General features: G+C 39.6%; 1 protein-coding gene across 2 annotated transcripts in view; it reads left to right on the top strand.

Annotated features, from left to right (window-relative positions):
* Positions 1–5,879, top strand: part of ZNF829 (zinc finger protein 829) — a 29,211-nt gene extending 23,332 nt beyond the window's left edge. For both annotated transcript variants that reach the window (XM_010385669.2, XM_030942994.1), the window contains exons 6-7: positions 3,879–4,918; positions 5,231–5,879. In XM_010385669.2, the coding sequence (XP_010383971.1) occupies positions 3,879–4,858 (980 nt within the window). In that variant the 3' untranslated portion in view covers positions 4,859–4,918; positions 5,231–5,879. The remainder of the gene's footprint in view (positions 1–3,878; positions 4,919–5,230) is intronic.
* Positions 5,880–18,473: the final 12,594 nt, after the last annotated feature.

Here is an 18,473-nt window from a genome sequence, read left to right as displayed (position 1 = left end):
ATGCTTTCTCATGTTTCTTTTATCCTTACATTGATATCTATGTATTTCTTGTTATGGTCATTTTTTCCAATTTTATGGATTTGTCTTCATAAGGAAAACCTTTTTCCTACAGATGTATTTATAGTGTTGGTTGGGTAGGTTGTTTTGGCTTCGTTCTAGGTGGATGCAGTGGTATAATCTCCATATGATTTCTTTGGCTGCAATCAGTGGCAGCAGTGTCTGTGAGTTCCTCAGTGACTTAGGGTTTGGTTGTTAGTGGAAGCTGTGATTAGGCTTTTCTGGGATAGGGATGCCAGCTATGCTGGTCTGTAGGCCCCAGTGGTGTTGGTGATAGCCTGGGCATGCTGGATCATGGGGCCCGAGGAGGTGTATTCAGACACTGTTGGTAGCTGCTCCATAAAGGTTGATCCCTGGGCCTCCAGATTGCTTACTCAGGTGCTGGCAGTAGCAGCAGTGGGCCAGGAAGGAAGGCAGGTCCTTGGGCTCCTTGTTGGCATGTATGGCATTGATTATGACAATAACATTAGTTAGCCAACTCTTTGGGCTTTGAAGCAACATATGCAGGCACCAGCAGTGGCAATGGCAAGCTGGATGGGCCAGTCTCTGTTCCTCTAGGTGGTGTGTACATTTTGATGCTTGCAGTGGTGTTGGCAGCAGGCTAGGCTGGCCTGTCCTCGGGTCACTGGCAGGGGTGTATGGATGCTAGTGATGGTGGGTGGGCTGAGTCAATCCCTGGGCTCCCAAACGATAGATGGTGGGCACTGGCAGGCTAAGAAAACCCATAATTAGGCCCCCAGAAGATATGTTCAGGCATTGGTGGCAGTGTGAGGAGTGAATTCATCCCCACACCCCTGGACATTGCATACAGGCAGTGGCAGGGGCAGTACCAGGCATGGAAACCCTGTCTTCTCGCCCTCCGAGTGGTGCGTGTGGATTCAGGCTGTAGTGGGTAGGGTGAGTCAATTCCCATGCCTCCAGACAGCATGCTCGGGCCCTGGTGGCACATTGGCTCTGCCTTTCTTCATTTGCGGGGATGGTTGGTGCATGTGGGCACCAGCAATGGCCAGCAAGGTCGGTTGATTCCCAAACCCTCAGATGATGTGCAGAGGCAGCAGCTTTGGTGGGCCAGGTAGGCTTGATGTTAGGCCCTTTGATGCTGCCCAGCACTAGTCTTAAGGCCCCTGAAGGCACTTGCAGATGCATAGGGATCCAGCTGCTTGGAAGTAGTGGTGTTCCTGTCAGTGGCAGTGGCCCCAGGCAGGTGACTCTCAGGCTCTGGGAAGCACACACTTCAGCTCCCTCTGTCCCAAAGGCAGCTTCCAACTCTGCTGTACTGCTCATTTTCCAGGAATGTAGGACTCTGAGTGCTGGACTGGAGTACTGGGGACCTAGCCACACCGATGGTTCCAGCCATCATTGCAGTGCTGTAACCTTCTACATGGACATGGGGAGAAGCCAGCAGAGCTCCATGGATGTAGAGATGGAAGAACTGTTGAGTCCCCGGGCAGGATGTAGTCTGGTGGGAGCTGGGCTTCCAAAATGATACCATGCTGCAGTTGCTTGGGTTTGGGGAGGGACCCAGCATGAACTCTCTATCTAGAACAGTATTGTGTAGACACTGGGCAGCTCCCTTTACTAGTTTTAGGGCCGTGAGGGCTGAGGGGCTGTTTTGTGGCTAGGATTGCAGGAGTCCACAGTGGGAATGTGGTCTCCCTTACCTTTCCCCTACACTCTTGGCTCCAAGCTGATCCTGGCCAGGCCAACTGCTTTGCTTCTCTCTTTGTGCCTCAGAAGTTCCCTGTTACTTCCCTGCTGAATTCCAGTGCTCTGTCATAGATGCTCAGTTTGGTGTGTGATTATCTACTCACTGTTTTGGTCCTTCTTTGTGGAGGAGGTAAATGCTGGGTGCCTCTAGTCATCCATCTTGTAACCCCACTCTAAAAATGTATTCTTGAGAACAATAAATCTAGACTCACTTATTGCCTCAGTAATTCTTTAGGTAGTTTGCCAGGAGCTGAGTATATATTAGTGAAAACATAAAACATTTCTTGATTTCATTGGATCTATGCAGATTATATAATATTACAAATAGTAAGTGCTATTAATAAGAAATAGCAGGAAGATCTGAGGCCTAATAACAGGAAGACCATAATTTAGACTGAAGATCAGTTATGGCCTTCTAGAGATATGCTGTTTGAGCAGAGGCTCAAATGATAAGCAGCAATTAGCAGGGCCAGCAATGGTGATAGGATGAGGGGTATGCCAGGTAAAGGGGAGATGCGTGTGGAAAGGCCCTGAGAGGCAGGGAGAACTTGATGTGCTTGAAGGACTGGGGCTTCTTGAGCAAGTGGAAGTGGAGTATAACGCAAGGTTGGAGAGGTAGGTAAGAGCCTCATTATTGGAGTCTTCTTGGTAATTACCAAGGAGTTTAGATTTTCAGTAGGGCAAAGCGAGACAAAATACCACACGAGTTGCTGAATGGATTAGAGGGTGCTGGAACATATTGGGGAGACCATTAGGAGATTCCTGTAGTGGTCTAGGAAAGAGGGGATTCAATAATTAAATAAGGACAACTTTAAGAGATTTTTAGGGACTCACCCAGACTAAGTTTGGCCAATGATCATGTGGAGGGAGGACCTGAGATAGTCTAGCTGGCTTTATTTTGATGTCTTCAAGCCGTTTCATTTGCCCAGTATCTGTTTTTGCTATGGCATTCTTTCATAATAATAGCTACCAATACTGAGTGCTTACTTTACATCAGATTATTTATATACGTTATTCTTCATCTTTTTAGCAATCATGAGTTAAGTGTCATTCCCATTTCAATAAACAAGGAATAGAGGGCTCAGAGGTTAAGTAATTGCCTTAAAGCATAGAACTGGAGCTCACTGTTTATATGTTGACATGGACTTCCTTTCTTCTCATAGAGTACATTTCATCCTGTCTTAACTCTCTTGTGTCTCAAACTTGAGCTGTCTTCTTTCTCAGTCACTGCTATGACTTGAATGATTCATTTCTTTCTCCCAAGGTCAACATCACAGAATTCCAGAGCAAATTATTTTCAGTGAGTCCCTAACCCATATCATGCTTTATGCACAGAAGACATTTACCTGTCTACTCTTCCCACCAGTTGTGTTCAGCATATTACATTTGTTGGACGCTAGTGACTTGCCAGTATACCCTTGCATAGTCACTGAACTCCACCCACCCCTGCCATTTAAGCCTTTCAACACATTTATTATTCTTAATAGTCCTCTGATGTATGTCTGACAATTATCTACAAATTGCAAAACATACAGTATCATACTCTGTGTATGTGAGTGTATGTTTATACATATGTATATAATTAGAATCTCTCACGCATGGTGCATGCCCTGGAGCAGAGGCAGCATCCTGCTGGCCTGTCCTCCTCCATGGCCCTCCAGCTGAACCCCTGCCAGACCATGCTAATGGCCTTGCAGTCGGAGCTCCACAAGCTGTATGATGAGGAGACACAGAGCTGGGTCTCAGGCAGCGTCTGTAGGGGATCTGGGGTGGGGGCAAAGAAAAATAAAAATAAAAAATTTGAATCTCTCTATAATATGGAAGATGGTGCTGAACACTGTGCATTCACCAAGGCTTAAAGTGACTGTGGTTCAAACCAAAATTTGAGGATCATAGAGGTCATCTACTTTCCGAATCCATATCCTCAGCTTCTTTTATTACCTCTCCTAATGTCTGTGCTTTTCTTGTCAATTTTACAGATTGCCTAGCCACCTTTGAAAACTAAATGTGTAATTTCTCAGATATTCTTTTCAGTTTAATTCTCCCATTTCATTTTTAGAAGTTTTAACTTGCTCAGAATAGGAAAATGTATTTGCCTTTGTATTTTCTTTCAGATCTGGAATCAATGTGTGAGACCAAGATATTATCTCTAAAGAAGAGACATTTCAGTCAAGTAATACTTACCCATGAAGACATATCTACTTTTATTCAGCCCACATTTCTTACTCAACCTCAAAAAACTGTGAGTGAAGAGAAACCATGGGAATGTAAGATGTGTGGAAAGACTTTTAATCAGAAATCACAATTTATTCAACATCAGAGAATTCATTTTGGTGAAAAACCCTATGAATCTAAGGAGTGTGGGAAGTCCTTTAGTCGTGGCTTACTCGTTACTCGACATCAGAGGATTCACACTGGTAAAAAACCCTATGAATGTAAGGCATGTGGCAAGGCTTTTAGTTGTAGTTCATATTTTTCTCAACATCAGAGGATTCACACTGGTGAGAAACCCTATGAATGTAAGGAATGTGGAAAAGCCTTTAAGTATTGCTCAAACCTTAATGATCATCAGAGAATTCACACTGGTGAGAAACCCTATGAATGCAAAGTATGTGGAAAAGCCTTTACTAAAAGTTCACAACTTTTTCTACATCTGAGAATTCATACTGGTGAGAAACCTTATGAATGTAAGGAATGTGGGAAAGCCTTTACTCAACACTCAAGGCTTATTCAGCATCAGAGAATGCATACTGGGGAGAAACCTTATGAATGTAAGCAGTGTGGGAAGGCCTTTAATAGTGCCTCAACACTTACTAACCATCACAGAATTCATGCTGGTGAGAAGCTCTATGAATGTGAAGAATGTAGAAAGGCCTTTATTCAGAGCTCAGAACTTATTCAACATCAGAGAATCCATACAGATGAAAAACCATATGAATGTAATGCATGTGGGAAGGCCTTTAATAAAAGCTCAAACCTTACTCGACATCAGAGAATTCACACTGGTGAGAAACCCTATGACTGTAAGGAATGTGGAAAGGCTTTTGGTAGTCGCTCTGACCTCATTCGCCATGAGGGAATTCATACTGGTTGAATGACAGAAAGCAGAGTAAGACCGTTTTGTTAACCTTTATAATATATTTTTTTAAAACAGGTAATGAAACGGCCGGGCGCGGTGGCTCAAGCCTGTAATCCCAGCACTTTGGGAGGCCGAGACGGGCGGATCACGAGGTCAGGAGATCAAGACCATCCTGGCTCACACGGTGAAACCCCGTCTCTACTAAAAATACAAAAAACTAGCCGGGCGACCTGGCGGGCGCCTGTAGTCCCAGCTACTCGGGAGGCTGAGGCAGGAGAATGGCGTGAACCCGGGAGGCGGAGCTTGCAGTGAGCTGAGATCCGGCCACTGCACTCCAGCCTGGGCGACAGAGCGAGACTCCGTCTCAAAAAAAAAAAAAAAAAACAGGTAATGAGAACAAATTAGGATACACATTATCAAAGGTTCTCCTACATATTAGTTTTTAAAGGATACAATAACAAAGTACCAAGTACCAAAAACTTGGTGACTTAAAACAAGATACATTTATTCTCTTACAGTTTAGAGCCTGGAAATCTAAAATCAAGGGTGCTGACAGTTTTGGTTCCTTCTGAGGTCTCTGAGTGAGGATCTGTCCTGTGCCTCTTTCCTAACCTCTGTTAACTGCTGGCAGTCCTTGGCATTCCTTGGCTTTTACATACATCATTCCAATGTCTGCCTCCATCTTCACATTGCATTCTCCCTGTGTATCTCTGTGTATGTCTTGTCTTTTATTTGGACACCAGTCAGGTTAGATTGGGGTTACCTGGTGACCTCATCTTAACTTGATCACATCTGTCAAGACCCTATTTCCAAGTAAGGTCACATTTACCAGTACCAGGGGTTAGGTCTTCAGCATATCTTTTTAGGGGACACAGTTAAACCCATAATACCCTGTTAGAATGATTTTGTCTGATATATTTGTAATTTCCTTTTACATATAAATTGTTAGTCAAATATATTTTATTTTTATTTTATTTTATTTTATTTTATTTTACTTTATTTTGAGACAGAGTCTCGCTCTGTTGCCCAGGCTAGAGTGCAGTTGCACAGTCTCAGCTCACTGCAACCTCCAGCTCCTGAGTCCAAGTGATTCTCGTGCCTCAGCCTCCCAAGTAGCTGGGATTACAGGCATGTGCCACCATGCCCGGCTAATTTTTTTTTTTTTTGTATTGTTAGTAGAGACAGGGTTTCACCATGTTGGCCAGGCTGGTCATGAACTCCTGACCTCAAGTGATCTGCCCGCCTCGGCCTCCCAAAGTGCTGGGATTACAGACATGAGCCACTATGATGGCCAAAACAGACTTTATACCAACAAAAATTAAAAAGTACAAAGAAGGTCATTTATAATGATAAAAGATAAATTCAACAAGAAGATAAAACAATCCTAAATATGTATGCCCCCAACATTGTAACACCCAGATCCATAATACAAATACTACTAGACCTAAGAAAAGAGACAGACAGCAATACAACAATAGCAGGGGACTTCAGCACTCCATTGACAGCACTAGACAGACCACTGGGACAGAAATCAACAAAGAAACTCTGGACTTAAATTGGACTCTAGACCAAATGAACCTAACAGACATCTGAAGAACATTCTACCCAACAATCACAGAATATATACTCTTCTCTTCTGTGCATGGAACATTCTCAGAAACAAGTCATATGCTGGACCACAAAGCAAGTATCAATAAATTAAAAAAAAACAAAATCATATCTAATATCTTCTCTGACCACAGTGGAATAAAAGTAGATATCAATACCAAGAGGAACTCTCAAAACTATATAGTTGGCCGGGCGCGGTGGCTCAAGCCTGTAATCCCAGCACTTTGGGAGGCCGAGACGGGCGGATCACAAGGTCAGGAGATCGAGACCATCCTGGCTAACCCGGTGAAACCCCGTCTCTACTAAAAAATATAAAAAACTAGCCGGGCGAGGTGGCGGGCGCTTGTAGTCCCAGCTACTTGGGAGGCTGAGGCAGGAGAATGGCGTAAACCCGGGAGGCGGAGCTTGCAGTGAGCTGAGATCCGGCCACTGCACTCCAGCCCGGGACTCCGTCTAAAAAAAAAAAAAAAACTATATAGTTACATGTAATTTAAACAGCTTCCTCCTGAATGATTGTTGGGTCAATGACGAAACTAAGGTGGAAACTTAAAATTTTTGGAAATAAATGAAAATAGAGACACAACACACGAAAACATCTGAGGTATAGCAAAAGCAGTGCTAAGAGAGGATTTTATAGCATTAAATGCCTACACCAAAAAGATAGGGAAATCTCAAATGAATAGCCTAACATCACATTTCAAGGAACTAGAGAAAAACAAAACAAACCCAACTCAAAGCTAGCAGAAGAAAAGCAGTAACAAATATCAGAGCAGGCGAAAATGAGACTGAGAACAAAAGAATGCAAAAGATCAATAAAAGAAAAAGTTGGTTCTTTGCAAAGGTAAAACTGACAGACCACTAGCTGGATTAACCAAGAAAAAAAGAAGGTTCAAATTAATACAATCAGAAATGATAAGGTGACATTATAACATAACATAGACATATAAAAAATCAGCAGAGACTATATGCACATATTAGAAAGCCTAGAAGAAGTGGATAAATACCTGGAAATACATAACCTTCCAAGATTGAACCAGGGAGAAATAGGAATCCTCAACAGACTACTAATAAGTATTGAAATTGAATCAGTAATAGAAAAAAATCTTGCAACAACAAAAAGCCCAGGACCAGACAGATTCACAGCTGAATTCTACTAGACAGGCAAGGAAGAACACTTAGTACCAGCACTATTGAAACTATTCCAAAAATTATAGGAGGGAATCCTCCCTAACTCATTTTGCGAAGCCAGTGTCATCCTGGTGCTGAAGCCAGGGAAGGGTAAAACACACAAAATAACTACAAGCCAATATCCCTGATGAACATAGACATCAAAACCTTCAGCAAAATACTAGCAAACCAAATCAAACAGTATGTAAAAAAAGATAATAACAGCACAGTCGAGTGGATTTTATTCCAGGGGTGTAAGGATGGCTCAACATATGCAACTCAATACATGATTCATCACATAAACAGAATTTAAAAACAAGCCAGGCACGGTGGCTCACACCTGTAATCCCAGTACTTCGTGAGGACAAGGTGGGCAGATCACCTGAGGTCAGGAGTTTGAGACCAGCCTGGCTGACATGGTGAAACCCCATCTCTACTAAAAATAGAAAAACTGGCTGGGCGTGGTGGTGGGCACCTGTAGTCCCAGCTACTTGGGAGGCTGAGGTAGGAGAATTGCTTGAACCTGAGAAGCGGAGGTTGCAGTGAGCTTAGATAGTGCCATTGCACTCCAGCCTTGGCAACAGAGCAAATTGCTTGAACGTGGGAGGTGGAGGTTGCAGTGAGCCGAGATTATGCCCTTGCACTCCAGCCAGGGGGCAATAGAGCGAGACTCCATCTCAAAGAAAACAGCAACAAAAAAAAAACTTCCTATTGAGTACAATGTACGTTATTTAGGTAATGGGTACATTAAAAGCCAACACTTTCCCCACTACACTATATATGTATGTAACACAGCTGCCCTTGTAACTTCCTAAACCTATAAAAATTTTTAAAAATTAAGAATAAAAGGCAAATTAAGAATGCTTTTTTAAAAGGTTGGGGCATTATGCTAATAAGGTACTGTGGATTTCAGAGTGCAGAGTAGAAAGATCACAAGAATTTAGTGTGGTAGATGGGAACAGAAAATGGGTGTATAAATTTTATTGAAGTTAAGAGCCCTGGGTTGAGGAATGACCTGGGAGTACTGGATATTGTAGAGACAGATATCATCAGGGCAAAGAGATCAAAGATTTTTGCCTTGACGGTTTCACACTATATTGTGATAGTAACACTGTATGTGTTGGGAGATAGAGCAGGAAACATCTTCTCTGGAATATGTATGCTATTAAATGTTTTATCAAACTTTTGATCAAACAAGACAGGAGAACAATTTACAATTTCATTTCTATTTGTGTTATGCGAGAAACTGATCATTTGTTCAAATGTTTAACAGGCGTGTTCATGTTACTATAAACTCTTCTGTTTCTCCATCACATTTTTGGTCATTTTTACTGATTACAAACTTCTTTATATACTTAAGAAATATATATATTTCTTTATATAGTTAGGTTAATGTTTGTCATGTGTTGTTGTTTCAGTAACTTTTCCTAATCTTTTGGCCTCTTTGGTATTTTTTAATAAGCAGAAATCTTTTTCACATGTAAAATTTACAGTTTTTCTTATACACCACATAACCTCATTATTTTCTCTCTTTATATTAATATTTCTGCAGATTTGGAGTCATCCAAGAATTTAAATTTTACCTCAGACAAAATCATGAGAATTACTTTGGGGTCACTGTTACTGGCTCTAGAGTTCAGGAGAACCAACAAGTAGAGTTGTGCAATTAGATGCAGTAAAATGTTGAAGAGGACCAAAATGATTCTGAGTCTCAAATCTCAGTTTTAGCCTAGCATGTCAGGAAACAGTGGTCTGGGCTCTACGTGTGTTCCTTTTGTAAAACATGGATCTAATATCTAGATATAAATGACTCCATGTAATAACATTACTCAAATCATGATAAATCCAGCTCTGTGGATACACAGGAATGACTATTTAGAAACAATTTGTTTTTTTGTTTTTTTGAGACGGAGTCTCGCTCTATTGCCCAGGCTGGAGTGCAGTGGCACAATCTCGGCTCACTGCAAGCTCCGCCTCCTGGGTTCACGCTATTCTCTTGCCTCAGCCTCCCGAGTAGCTGGGACTACAGGCGCCCACCACCGTACCTGGCTAATTTTTTTGTATTTTTAGTAGAGACAGGGTTTCACCATGTTAGCCAGGATGGTCTCAATCTGACCTCGTGATCCGCCTGCCTCGGCCTCCCAAAGTGCTGGGATTATGGGTGTGAGCCACTGTGCCCGGCCATTTAGAAGTAATTTGAGTAGTCAACTTCATTCTCTGTCTATTGTAAAATATACAATTTATTTTAGAACAGTTTTAGATTTACAGAATAATTATAAAAGTAATACAGAGAATTCCCATATACCCTACACCTAGTTTCCCCTACTACTGAAAACGTCTTATATTATATGGTACATTTGTTACAATTAATGAACAAGTATTGGTACATTATTATTAGCTAAAGCTTACACTTTATTCCAAATGTTCTTAGGTTTTTAAGCTTTTCTTCCTTTTTCTATTCCAGCATTCTAAGCAGGAGAACACATTGCATTTAGTCATCATTTCTACTTAGGTTACTCTTGGCTGTGACAGTTTCTTCCTTTTTGTTGTTGTTGTTGTTGTTGTTTGTTTTTGTTTTCGTTTTTGTTTTGAGATGGAGTTTTCTTTTGTTGCTTAGGCTGGAGTAGAATGGCATGGTCTCAGCTCACTGCAATCACTGCCTCCCAGGTTCAAGCGAATCTCCTGCTTCAGCCTCCCAAGTAGCTGGGATTACAGGCACCAACTACCACGCCCAGCTAATTTTTGTATTTTTAGTAGAGACGGGGTTTCACCATGTTGGCCAGGCTGGTCTTCAACTCCTGACCTCAAGTGATCCACCCTCCTCTGCCCTCCAAAGTGCTGGAATTACAGGCACAAGCCAGAACACCTGGCTCTCTTCCTCATTTTAAATGATCTTAGCTATTTTGAGGAGGCCAGTATAGCATAGAATGTTCCTCCACTAAGATTTGACTGATGTTTTTCTCATGATTAGACTGAGGTTGTTGCAGGAGGAAGATCACAGAGGTTAAGTGCCATTTTCCTCAGAGATATCAAGGATTCATACTATCAGCATGATGACTTTTTGTTGGTCTTGATCACCTGAGTGAGGGAGTGTTTGTCAAGTTTCTCCAGTGTGAAGTTACTCTTTTCTCCTTTTTCCCATACAGTAGTCTTTGGAAGTCACTATGCACAGCACGTACTTAAGGAGCAAGGGGCTATGCTCCACTTCCCTGAGGGCGGAATATCTGCATAAAGTATTTGGAATTCTGTACTGGAGATTTACCTCCTCCATTTATTTAGTTATTTATCTGATAATACAGTCATATCAATATGAATGCATGGATATTTATTTTATACTTTGGGTTATAATCCAATACCACTTTATTTGTTGCTCAAATTTTCCAGAAACTGAGCACAGAAGTGATAACATCTAAATCACTGTGGCTATGCTGTTGTGAACGCCCTGAAGGCTACACAAACAGACAAATCAGGAGGTTATTATAAATATCTAAGTAACATATAGCCATGGTTAGGATCAGGATGTTATCAGGAAAGGTGATGAGAGGTGGGTAGAACTGCAATATAACCGGGGGGAAAGAATTTACTTTTCAATACATAATGCCGGATTAACTTGGATATCTGCAGGAGTACTGATAATTAAAGTTGACCCACTAAATCTCATACTGTACACCAAACTTGTCTCAGACTTCATTCTATGTGTCTCTTCCTGTGGCTTGTTGAAATATGTATCCTTTCACTATAATAAAGTTGTAATCATAGGCCAGACACGGTGGCTCACGCCTGTAATCCCAGGCAAGATGTGAGTGGTGAAATAAAACCTCTAGGGGAAGAAAGAATGCCTTCATGAGTTTGTAGGCATGAAAAACACACACACACAAACATTTAAGACTCAAAGTTCTAGCCATATATAGAAAAAGGCTGATAAACAGGAGTTAATTAAAATTAAAAACTCCAATTCATCAACCCATACCTTTAAGAGAGTGGAAATGCATGCCACAGAGCAAAAGGTATTTGCGACATACATATCAACTCAGATCCAGATCCAAAATACACAAAGAACTCACACAAAGCAATAAGGAAAAGACACGATACGCATTTAAAACGGCCAAAGTCTAACCAACCCTGCATACAAGATACCAAAAAAGCTAGTAAGCAAGCATATGAAAAGGTATTCAACATTATTAGTCATTAGGAAGTGAAAATACAACTTTCTACATACTTACATAACAGTTATATATTTCTATATATAACTATAGTAACTAATATATTAGTATAGTCCCATTAGAATGACTATACAATACTAAGTGTGAAGAGGATATAGAGCAAATGAAACCCTTACAGATTCTTTGTGGGAGTGTAAATTTGTACAATCACTTTGGAAAACTGACATTTACTAAATATAGGCCTATCTCTGACTCAGCAATTCCATTCTGAAGTATACCGCCAATAGAAAAGAGTAAATATGTCTACATAAAGACACGTATAAGGTTCCCAGAGCTATAGAAACAATACAGATACCCATCAACCAAAGAATGAGTAAATCAAAGTATATTCCTGTATAGTGATAAATTAACTTCACCCAAAGAGAGGTGTTGCCTTTGCTGTGAGTACTGGGAGGTAATCTCTAGGCCTCTGGAATGTCCTGCCCAATAGCAGTGTCTTGGTTTGACTGGGCGCTTTTTTGGCCACCCAACAGTATAACGTGATTTATGATGAGTGCTTTGAGACATGCTATCTCAGTTTTGACTTCTGGAGATGGCAGACAAACAGTACTAGACAAACCAGCAAGAAGGGCAGAAAGACAAAGGTCAGCTATGTGGGCAGGGCAGTATGTTATCAAACCCCAAGAAAAACACTGGAAACCAAAGGCTAAGGTGAGCTTCCCTGGATTGCAACACTCTATTTTATTATTCCACATTGTAGATGGAAGGAGGTATCACCATCCAGGACTCCATAGAGATAGGATGACCAGAAGATTCATCTTTGGACCCCTCTTAGACTTATTCTATGTGTCTCTTCCTCTGGCTAGTTGTAATTTGTACCCTTTCACTATAATAAATCTGTAATCATAGGCCAGGTGCGGTGGCCCACGCCTGTAATTCCAGCACTTTGGGAGGCCGAGGCGGGCAGATCACTTGAGGTCAGGAGTTTGAGACCAGCCTGGCCAACATGGTGAAACCTCGTCTCTACTAAAAGTACAAAAATTAGCTGGGTGTGGTGGCAGGCACCTGTAATCCCAGCTACTCAGGAGGCTGAGGCTGGAGAATCGCTTGAACCCAGAAGCAGGGAGGTTGCAGTGAGCCAAGATCGTGCCACTGCACTCCAGCCGAGGTGACAACAGCAAGACTCTGTCTCAAAAAAAATAAAAAACTAAAATTAATAAAGTTGTAATCATAAGTATACTATTCTCTTGCATTCTGTGAATTATTATACTGAATTATCAAGGGTAGTCATGACAACTCCCAAATTTGTAGTCAGCTGGTCTGAAGTATAGGTAGTCCTTGGAACCTCTGAACTTGTGGCTGGTGTCTAAAATGAGCGCAGTCTTCTGGAAACTTTTCCCTCAGACTGCAGCTTCCCTAACTCAATGCAATTCCCATAAAACACTACATAAATAAAAATGAATAATGTATTATGTCTGAGAGAGCCATCCTTATTGTTGCATGAAATAATGTTGAGCAAAAGAAACCAGACACAAAAAGGGTTCAGTGTACTATTCCATTTACCTGAATTGAAAAAACATGTAAGCTTATCTGTGGTTACGGAAATTAGGAGAGGGGTTATTTCTGGGCAGTGGAGTATTAATAGCAAAGCAGCACAAAGAAGCCTTCTTAGGCTGTAAATGTATGTCAGTCTGAGCAGTGCTTACATAGGTGTACAATATTACTTCATCAAGTATAACACTTAGGATTTATGCTATTACCATCAGTATTTTATATACCTAAATAAAAATGAATTCAAGTAGAAGTGTAGAGAAGGCTACTGAATGTAATGAGTGTGGAGTTCAAGGGAAACAAACCCATTGGGGTGAAATCACCAAGGAACAAATAAGTATAAATAGTAAATGTGTCAAAGGCTGAGTCTTAGAAAACTTCAATCTTTAGGGAACAGAGAGATAAGAGAAACAATGCATTAATGACCATGACGAGTAGCTACATAGGAAAAAGCAACAGAGTTTGAGAATTTTAGTTACTTTTCTGCTCTTTAATAGAAAAATATATTTTAAAAGGTGATTTCATAGGAATTGAGTAAGCCTGCCTATAGATATATGATGTGCTCCAATTAAAATACAAAAACAAATTGGGTTATAGTGTTCATGAGGACATATACCTAGAACAAGCTGACATACAACAGACCTAGTGTGGCTCTACTGGCCAAAGAATTTTCAATATTAGAGAAATCGGAATTCAACATCATAGTGAAAAAATACAGCAATCAAACATAAAAAAACCTCTATATTAACCGAAGACCTTGAAATAATATAGATGGGCATTTTGTGCCCACTTTTCAGAACTAAACAAATAAAATAATCAGAGGATATATAAATAATGTAATCACCAAGCTTAATATAATTAAATAGAACTTTGTGTTTTATAGAGAATATATATCATTTCACATCATATATCTATAAAACATATTAAAAACCTAACCTGTATTTGGCCAAAAATAATAAATTAATGTTTTAACTTTTTAATGAAGTTTCACAGATCACGCACATTATAATTTCATATGCTAAATCTTTTTCACAAGTTTTTGAAAATTTAGAAACACACACAAACATACAGACACCTACGTAACTAGTGAATCAAAAAGAAATCAAGATTAAAATAAGAATGATCTAGAAGTTAATTTTTTAAAAAACTATGGGGCCGGGCATGGTGGCTGACGCCTGTAATCCCAGCACTTTGGGAGGCTGAGGCGGGCAGATCACAAGGTCAAGAGATCGAGACCATCCTGGCCAACATGGTGAAACCCCGTCTCTACTAAAAAATACAAAAATTAACCGGGCGTGGTGACGCACACCTGTAGTCCCAGCTACTCAGGAGGCTGAGGCAGGAAAGTTGCTTGAACCTGGGAGGTGGAGGCTGTAGTGAGCCGAGATCACACCACTGCACTCCAGCCTGGTGACAGAGCGAGACTCTATCTCAAAAAAGAAGAAGAAGAAAAACTATGGGCCCCAGATATAGCAATTTTCAAAGGAAATCTTGTAGCCTTAAATGCTCTCAATTTAAAAGGACTGAAATATATTAACTAAGCACAAGTACTCAACAGAAATACACACAGATAAAAAGAAAATAGTGAAATATATTTTTGAAATAGAAAAAGCAAACAAAAATTGTCAAAAGCATAAAGAAAACCCAGGTAAGATTTTTTTAAAAAAAAACAAGTAAAATGAATGGGACTCTTTCAAATCAATTTAGAAGAATAAAGTGGTTTAAAAATAAAACTATGAATAGAAATACAAATATATAGAGAGACTGAAAACTGAAAGCCAATTATGTTTGCCAATATCAACAAATTTGAAAATCTAAAGAAACCATTAAAATCATTGATGCAGTAGTTTATCAGTTCTAAAATGCACTTTTTACCCAACATTTTAGTCTCTGAAAGTGGGATTCAATATATATCTACAACAGATTAATCTGCAGGATTTTAAAAATTAGTTGTATATTTAAAGTGATGCATTTTATATGTGGCATCTTAAGAGCTCATAAGTTAGTCTGTTTTTAATCATTTGTTTTCCATATCTTTTAAAAATTAAAAGATCTAATTATCTGAAAGTTAAAAATTATAAAATATACTAATGCTGATATATTTTCATCTTTTGTTCTTTCCAACGCAAAATGTGATTGAATGCCGAAATATTCACTCAAGGGACCTGACTGGGGGGTAAGGGAGTATAAAGGAGACTTTGGCCACAGAATTTTTTTCCCCAGCCTTCCTAGATACAGTTTTTGCTTTATATCCCTTATATAATACCCATTTCTATGCCACTTTGAGTCCATTCTCGTGATTAAAATCCTTTTACTAAAATGTTCATTTTAATTTTCAAAATTATTAAAAGGTTACGTGTAATAGTAATAAACATAAGCTGAGTATCCCTTATCCAAAATGCTTGGGACCCTGAAGTGTTTTGGATTTTGGAATATTAGCATTACACTTACCAGGTAAGCATACTTAATCCAAAAGTCTGAAATTATCTTTGAGCATCATGTCGAGCTCAAAAAGTTTGGGAATTTGCAGCATTTCAGATTTTGAATTTTCAAATTAAGGATGCTCAACCTGTAATCTGTAAAGTCTGTAGAGCAATGTCATTTTTGCATTCATGTTCATATACCTTTATTTATGAGAACTGCTACTATTTTGTTTTCAAAACAGCAGGTTGTGATTATTGATCTAGATTTTTTTATTCTAAAATTATTTTTCTCTCCCATTTTCCTTAGGGTTTTTGTTGTAGTTATTCTTTCTCCCACTTCTTGGGTTATATGCTTGGTTTCTTTATTTACAATTTCTTTAATATTCTAACGAATGAATTTAGAGCTATAAAATTTCCTCTCTATATTACAGGTCCTCACAAGTTTTGCTATGTAATCTATTCAGTGCCATTTATTTAAAAAATAATTTATTTGATTTTAATTAATTTATTCATTTTTAGAGACAGGGTCTTACTCTGTTGTCCAGGCTAGAGTGCAGTGGCACAATAATAGCGCACTGAGGCCTTGAATTCCTGGGCTCAACTGGTCCTCCCACTGCAGCCTCTAGTAGCTGGAGGCCACCATGCCTGGCTCATTCTTTTTAAAACTTTTATTGTAGAGATGGGGGCTTGCTATGTCACCCAGGCTGGTCTCAAACACCAGGCTTCCAGCAATTCTCCTGCCTAAGCCTCGCAAAGTGCTGGGACTGCAGGCATGAGTTACTGTGCCTGCCTGCATTTTATTTTTAAGCAAAGAATCGTGCAGATGAGTACTGAATTAGTATTTGGATTTCAATGGAGAATACTGCCATAGTTTTTTTACTTCTACCCTGGTACAAATTTTATAGTGTATTTGTCTTCTCACACTTTGTAATCTTATATTTTCTGTAGGACAAATGAATTTTTTTTATTTTTATTTTTTCTGAGACAGAACCTTGCTCTGTCACCCAGGTTGGAGTTCAGTGGTGCGATCTTGTTTCACTGCAACCTCCACCTCCCAGGTTCAAGCAATCCTTATGCCTCAGCCTCCGAAGTACCTGGAACTACAGGCACACGCCACCATGCCTGGCTAATTTTTGTATTTTTAATAGAGATGGGGTTTCACCACGTTGGCTAGGCTCCTGGCCTCAAGTGATTCACCCACCTTGGCCTCCCAAAGTGCTGAAATTACAGGCGTGAGCCACTGTGCCTGGCAGCAAATATTGTTATTCAGCAAGGAATTAATGTCAAACTTTGCCTACATTCATTTAAATGAATGTCTTTCTCCATTACAGGGTCTCTGTTGTTGAGTAAGGTATGGATCATGGCTAAAAGTTTTTCTATAAATAATAAAAATGAAGCTTGAGAAGATAATGGTGATGGGTAACATTCACTAAGCATTTATTATGTGATAGGCACAATTATAGAATCCACACAATAAGGCTCTTAGGTATTCTGATTCTACCCACATTATCATAGGTATGTTACAGATGCATATAAAAGGATCTAGAAGAATAAGTAAATTGGTTAACAATGGAAAGGAACTGAGGCCAGGAATGCTGCTCAAAGGAAAGGCCGGCTTTATCTGTAATGTAAAAATCTTTTATATGCAAAAGCAATTGACATATTATCTCTGAAATGAACAATAAATAAATAATGCAACACACTGAAAAGGGACCATCAAGGTAAGTGTTTGTAATGGCAAAATTTTTAATATTTGACAAAATTGGGGTTTGATAAAGACAGGTGAATACTATAAAGCCAATAAAATGGTAACAACATATTTACAGACAAAAAATACTAAGGGCTGGTTGTAGTATAGCATAATCACGCCTTATTTCCAAAGCAATGAGAGAGATAGTATTAAAGGATTTGTTCCAAAAGTTTGACAGTGATTATCTGTGATTGGTAAGATTACAGGTAACCATATCCTTTTTTTCTTCTTATCTACATTATGATGAGGGAAAGCTGTTTTGCAGAATGTTTATAAAAGGAAAGTAAACAATCTTCTAAAACAGAAGGTACAGGTATTAAAGGATACTTAAAAGTAACAGTTATTCACCATAAACAAGATGAAACATAGATACATATACGCAAATTTAAAAAACAAACACTGGGCCAGGCGCGGTGGCTCATGCCTGTAATTCCAGCACTTTGGGACGCTGAGGCCGATGGATCACGAGGTCAAGAGATCGACACAATCCTGGCCAACATGGTGAAACCCCGTCTCTAATGAAAATACAAAAAATTAGCCGGCGTGGTGGCAGGCACCTGTAGCCCCAGCTACTCGGCAGGCTGAGGAAGGAGAATCACTTGAACCCAGGAGGTGGAGGTTGCAGTGAACCGAGATTGTACTCCAGCCTGGCAAAAGAGTGAGACTCTGTCTCAAAAAAAAAAAAAAGAAAGAAAAAAAAAAAAACCCACCAACCTGATATCCAAACTTTATGTGAATACAAATGTAACTTACCATCAAATAGTCAATACAAAACAATATGAAATGGACAAGGTTATTGAATAAATGGTGTTAGGACGATAATCAGGAAAGAAGAAAAGGATAAATTTAGACTTGTAATGAATAACTTTTAGATGAATCAGTAATTCTGTATAATACCAAAAAAAGATCATTGAAAAAATATAGTAGTGTTAACCCAGAAATGAGTTTTGCAATGTTTAAAATAGAGG

This window comes from Rhinopithecus roxellana, chromosome 12 (genome assembly GCF_007565055.1).
Source record: "Rhinopithecus roxellana isolate Shanxi Qingling chromosome 12, ASM756505v1, whole genome shotgun sequence".
In the NCBI taxonomy this organism is placed as follows: domain Eukaryota; kingdom Metazoa; phylum Chordata; class Mammalia; order Primates; family Cercopithecidae; genus Rhinopithecus; species Rhinopithecus roxellana.
Note: the sequence above shows the minus strand (reverse complement) of the source record. Positions and strands in the feature narration are given on the sequence as shown.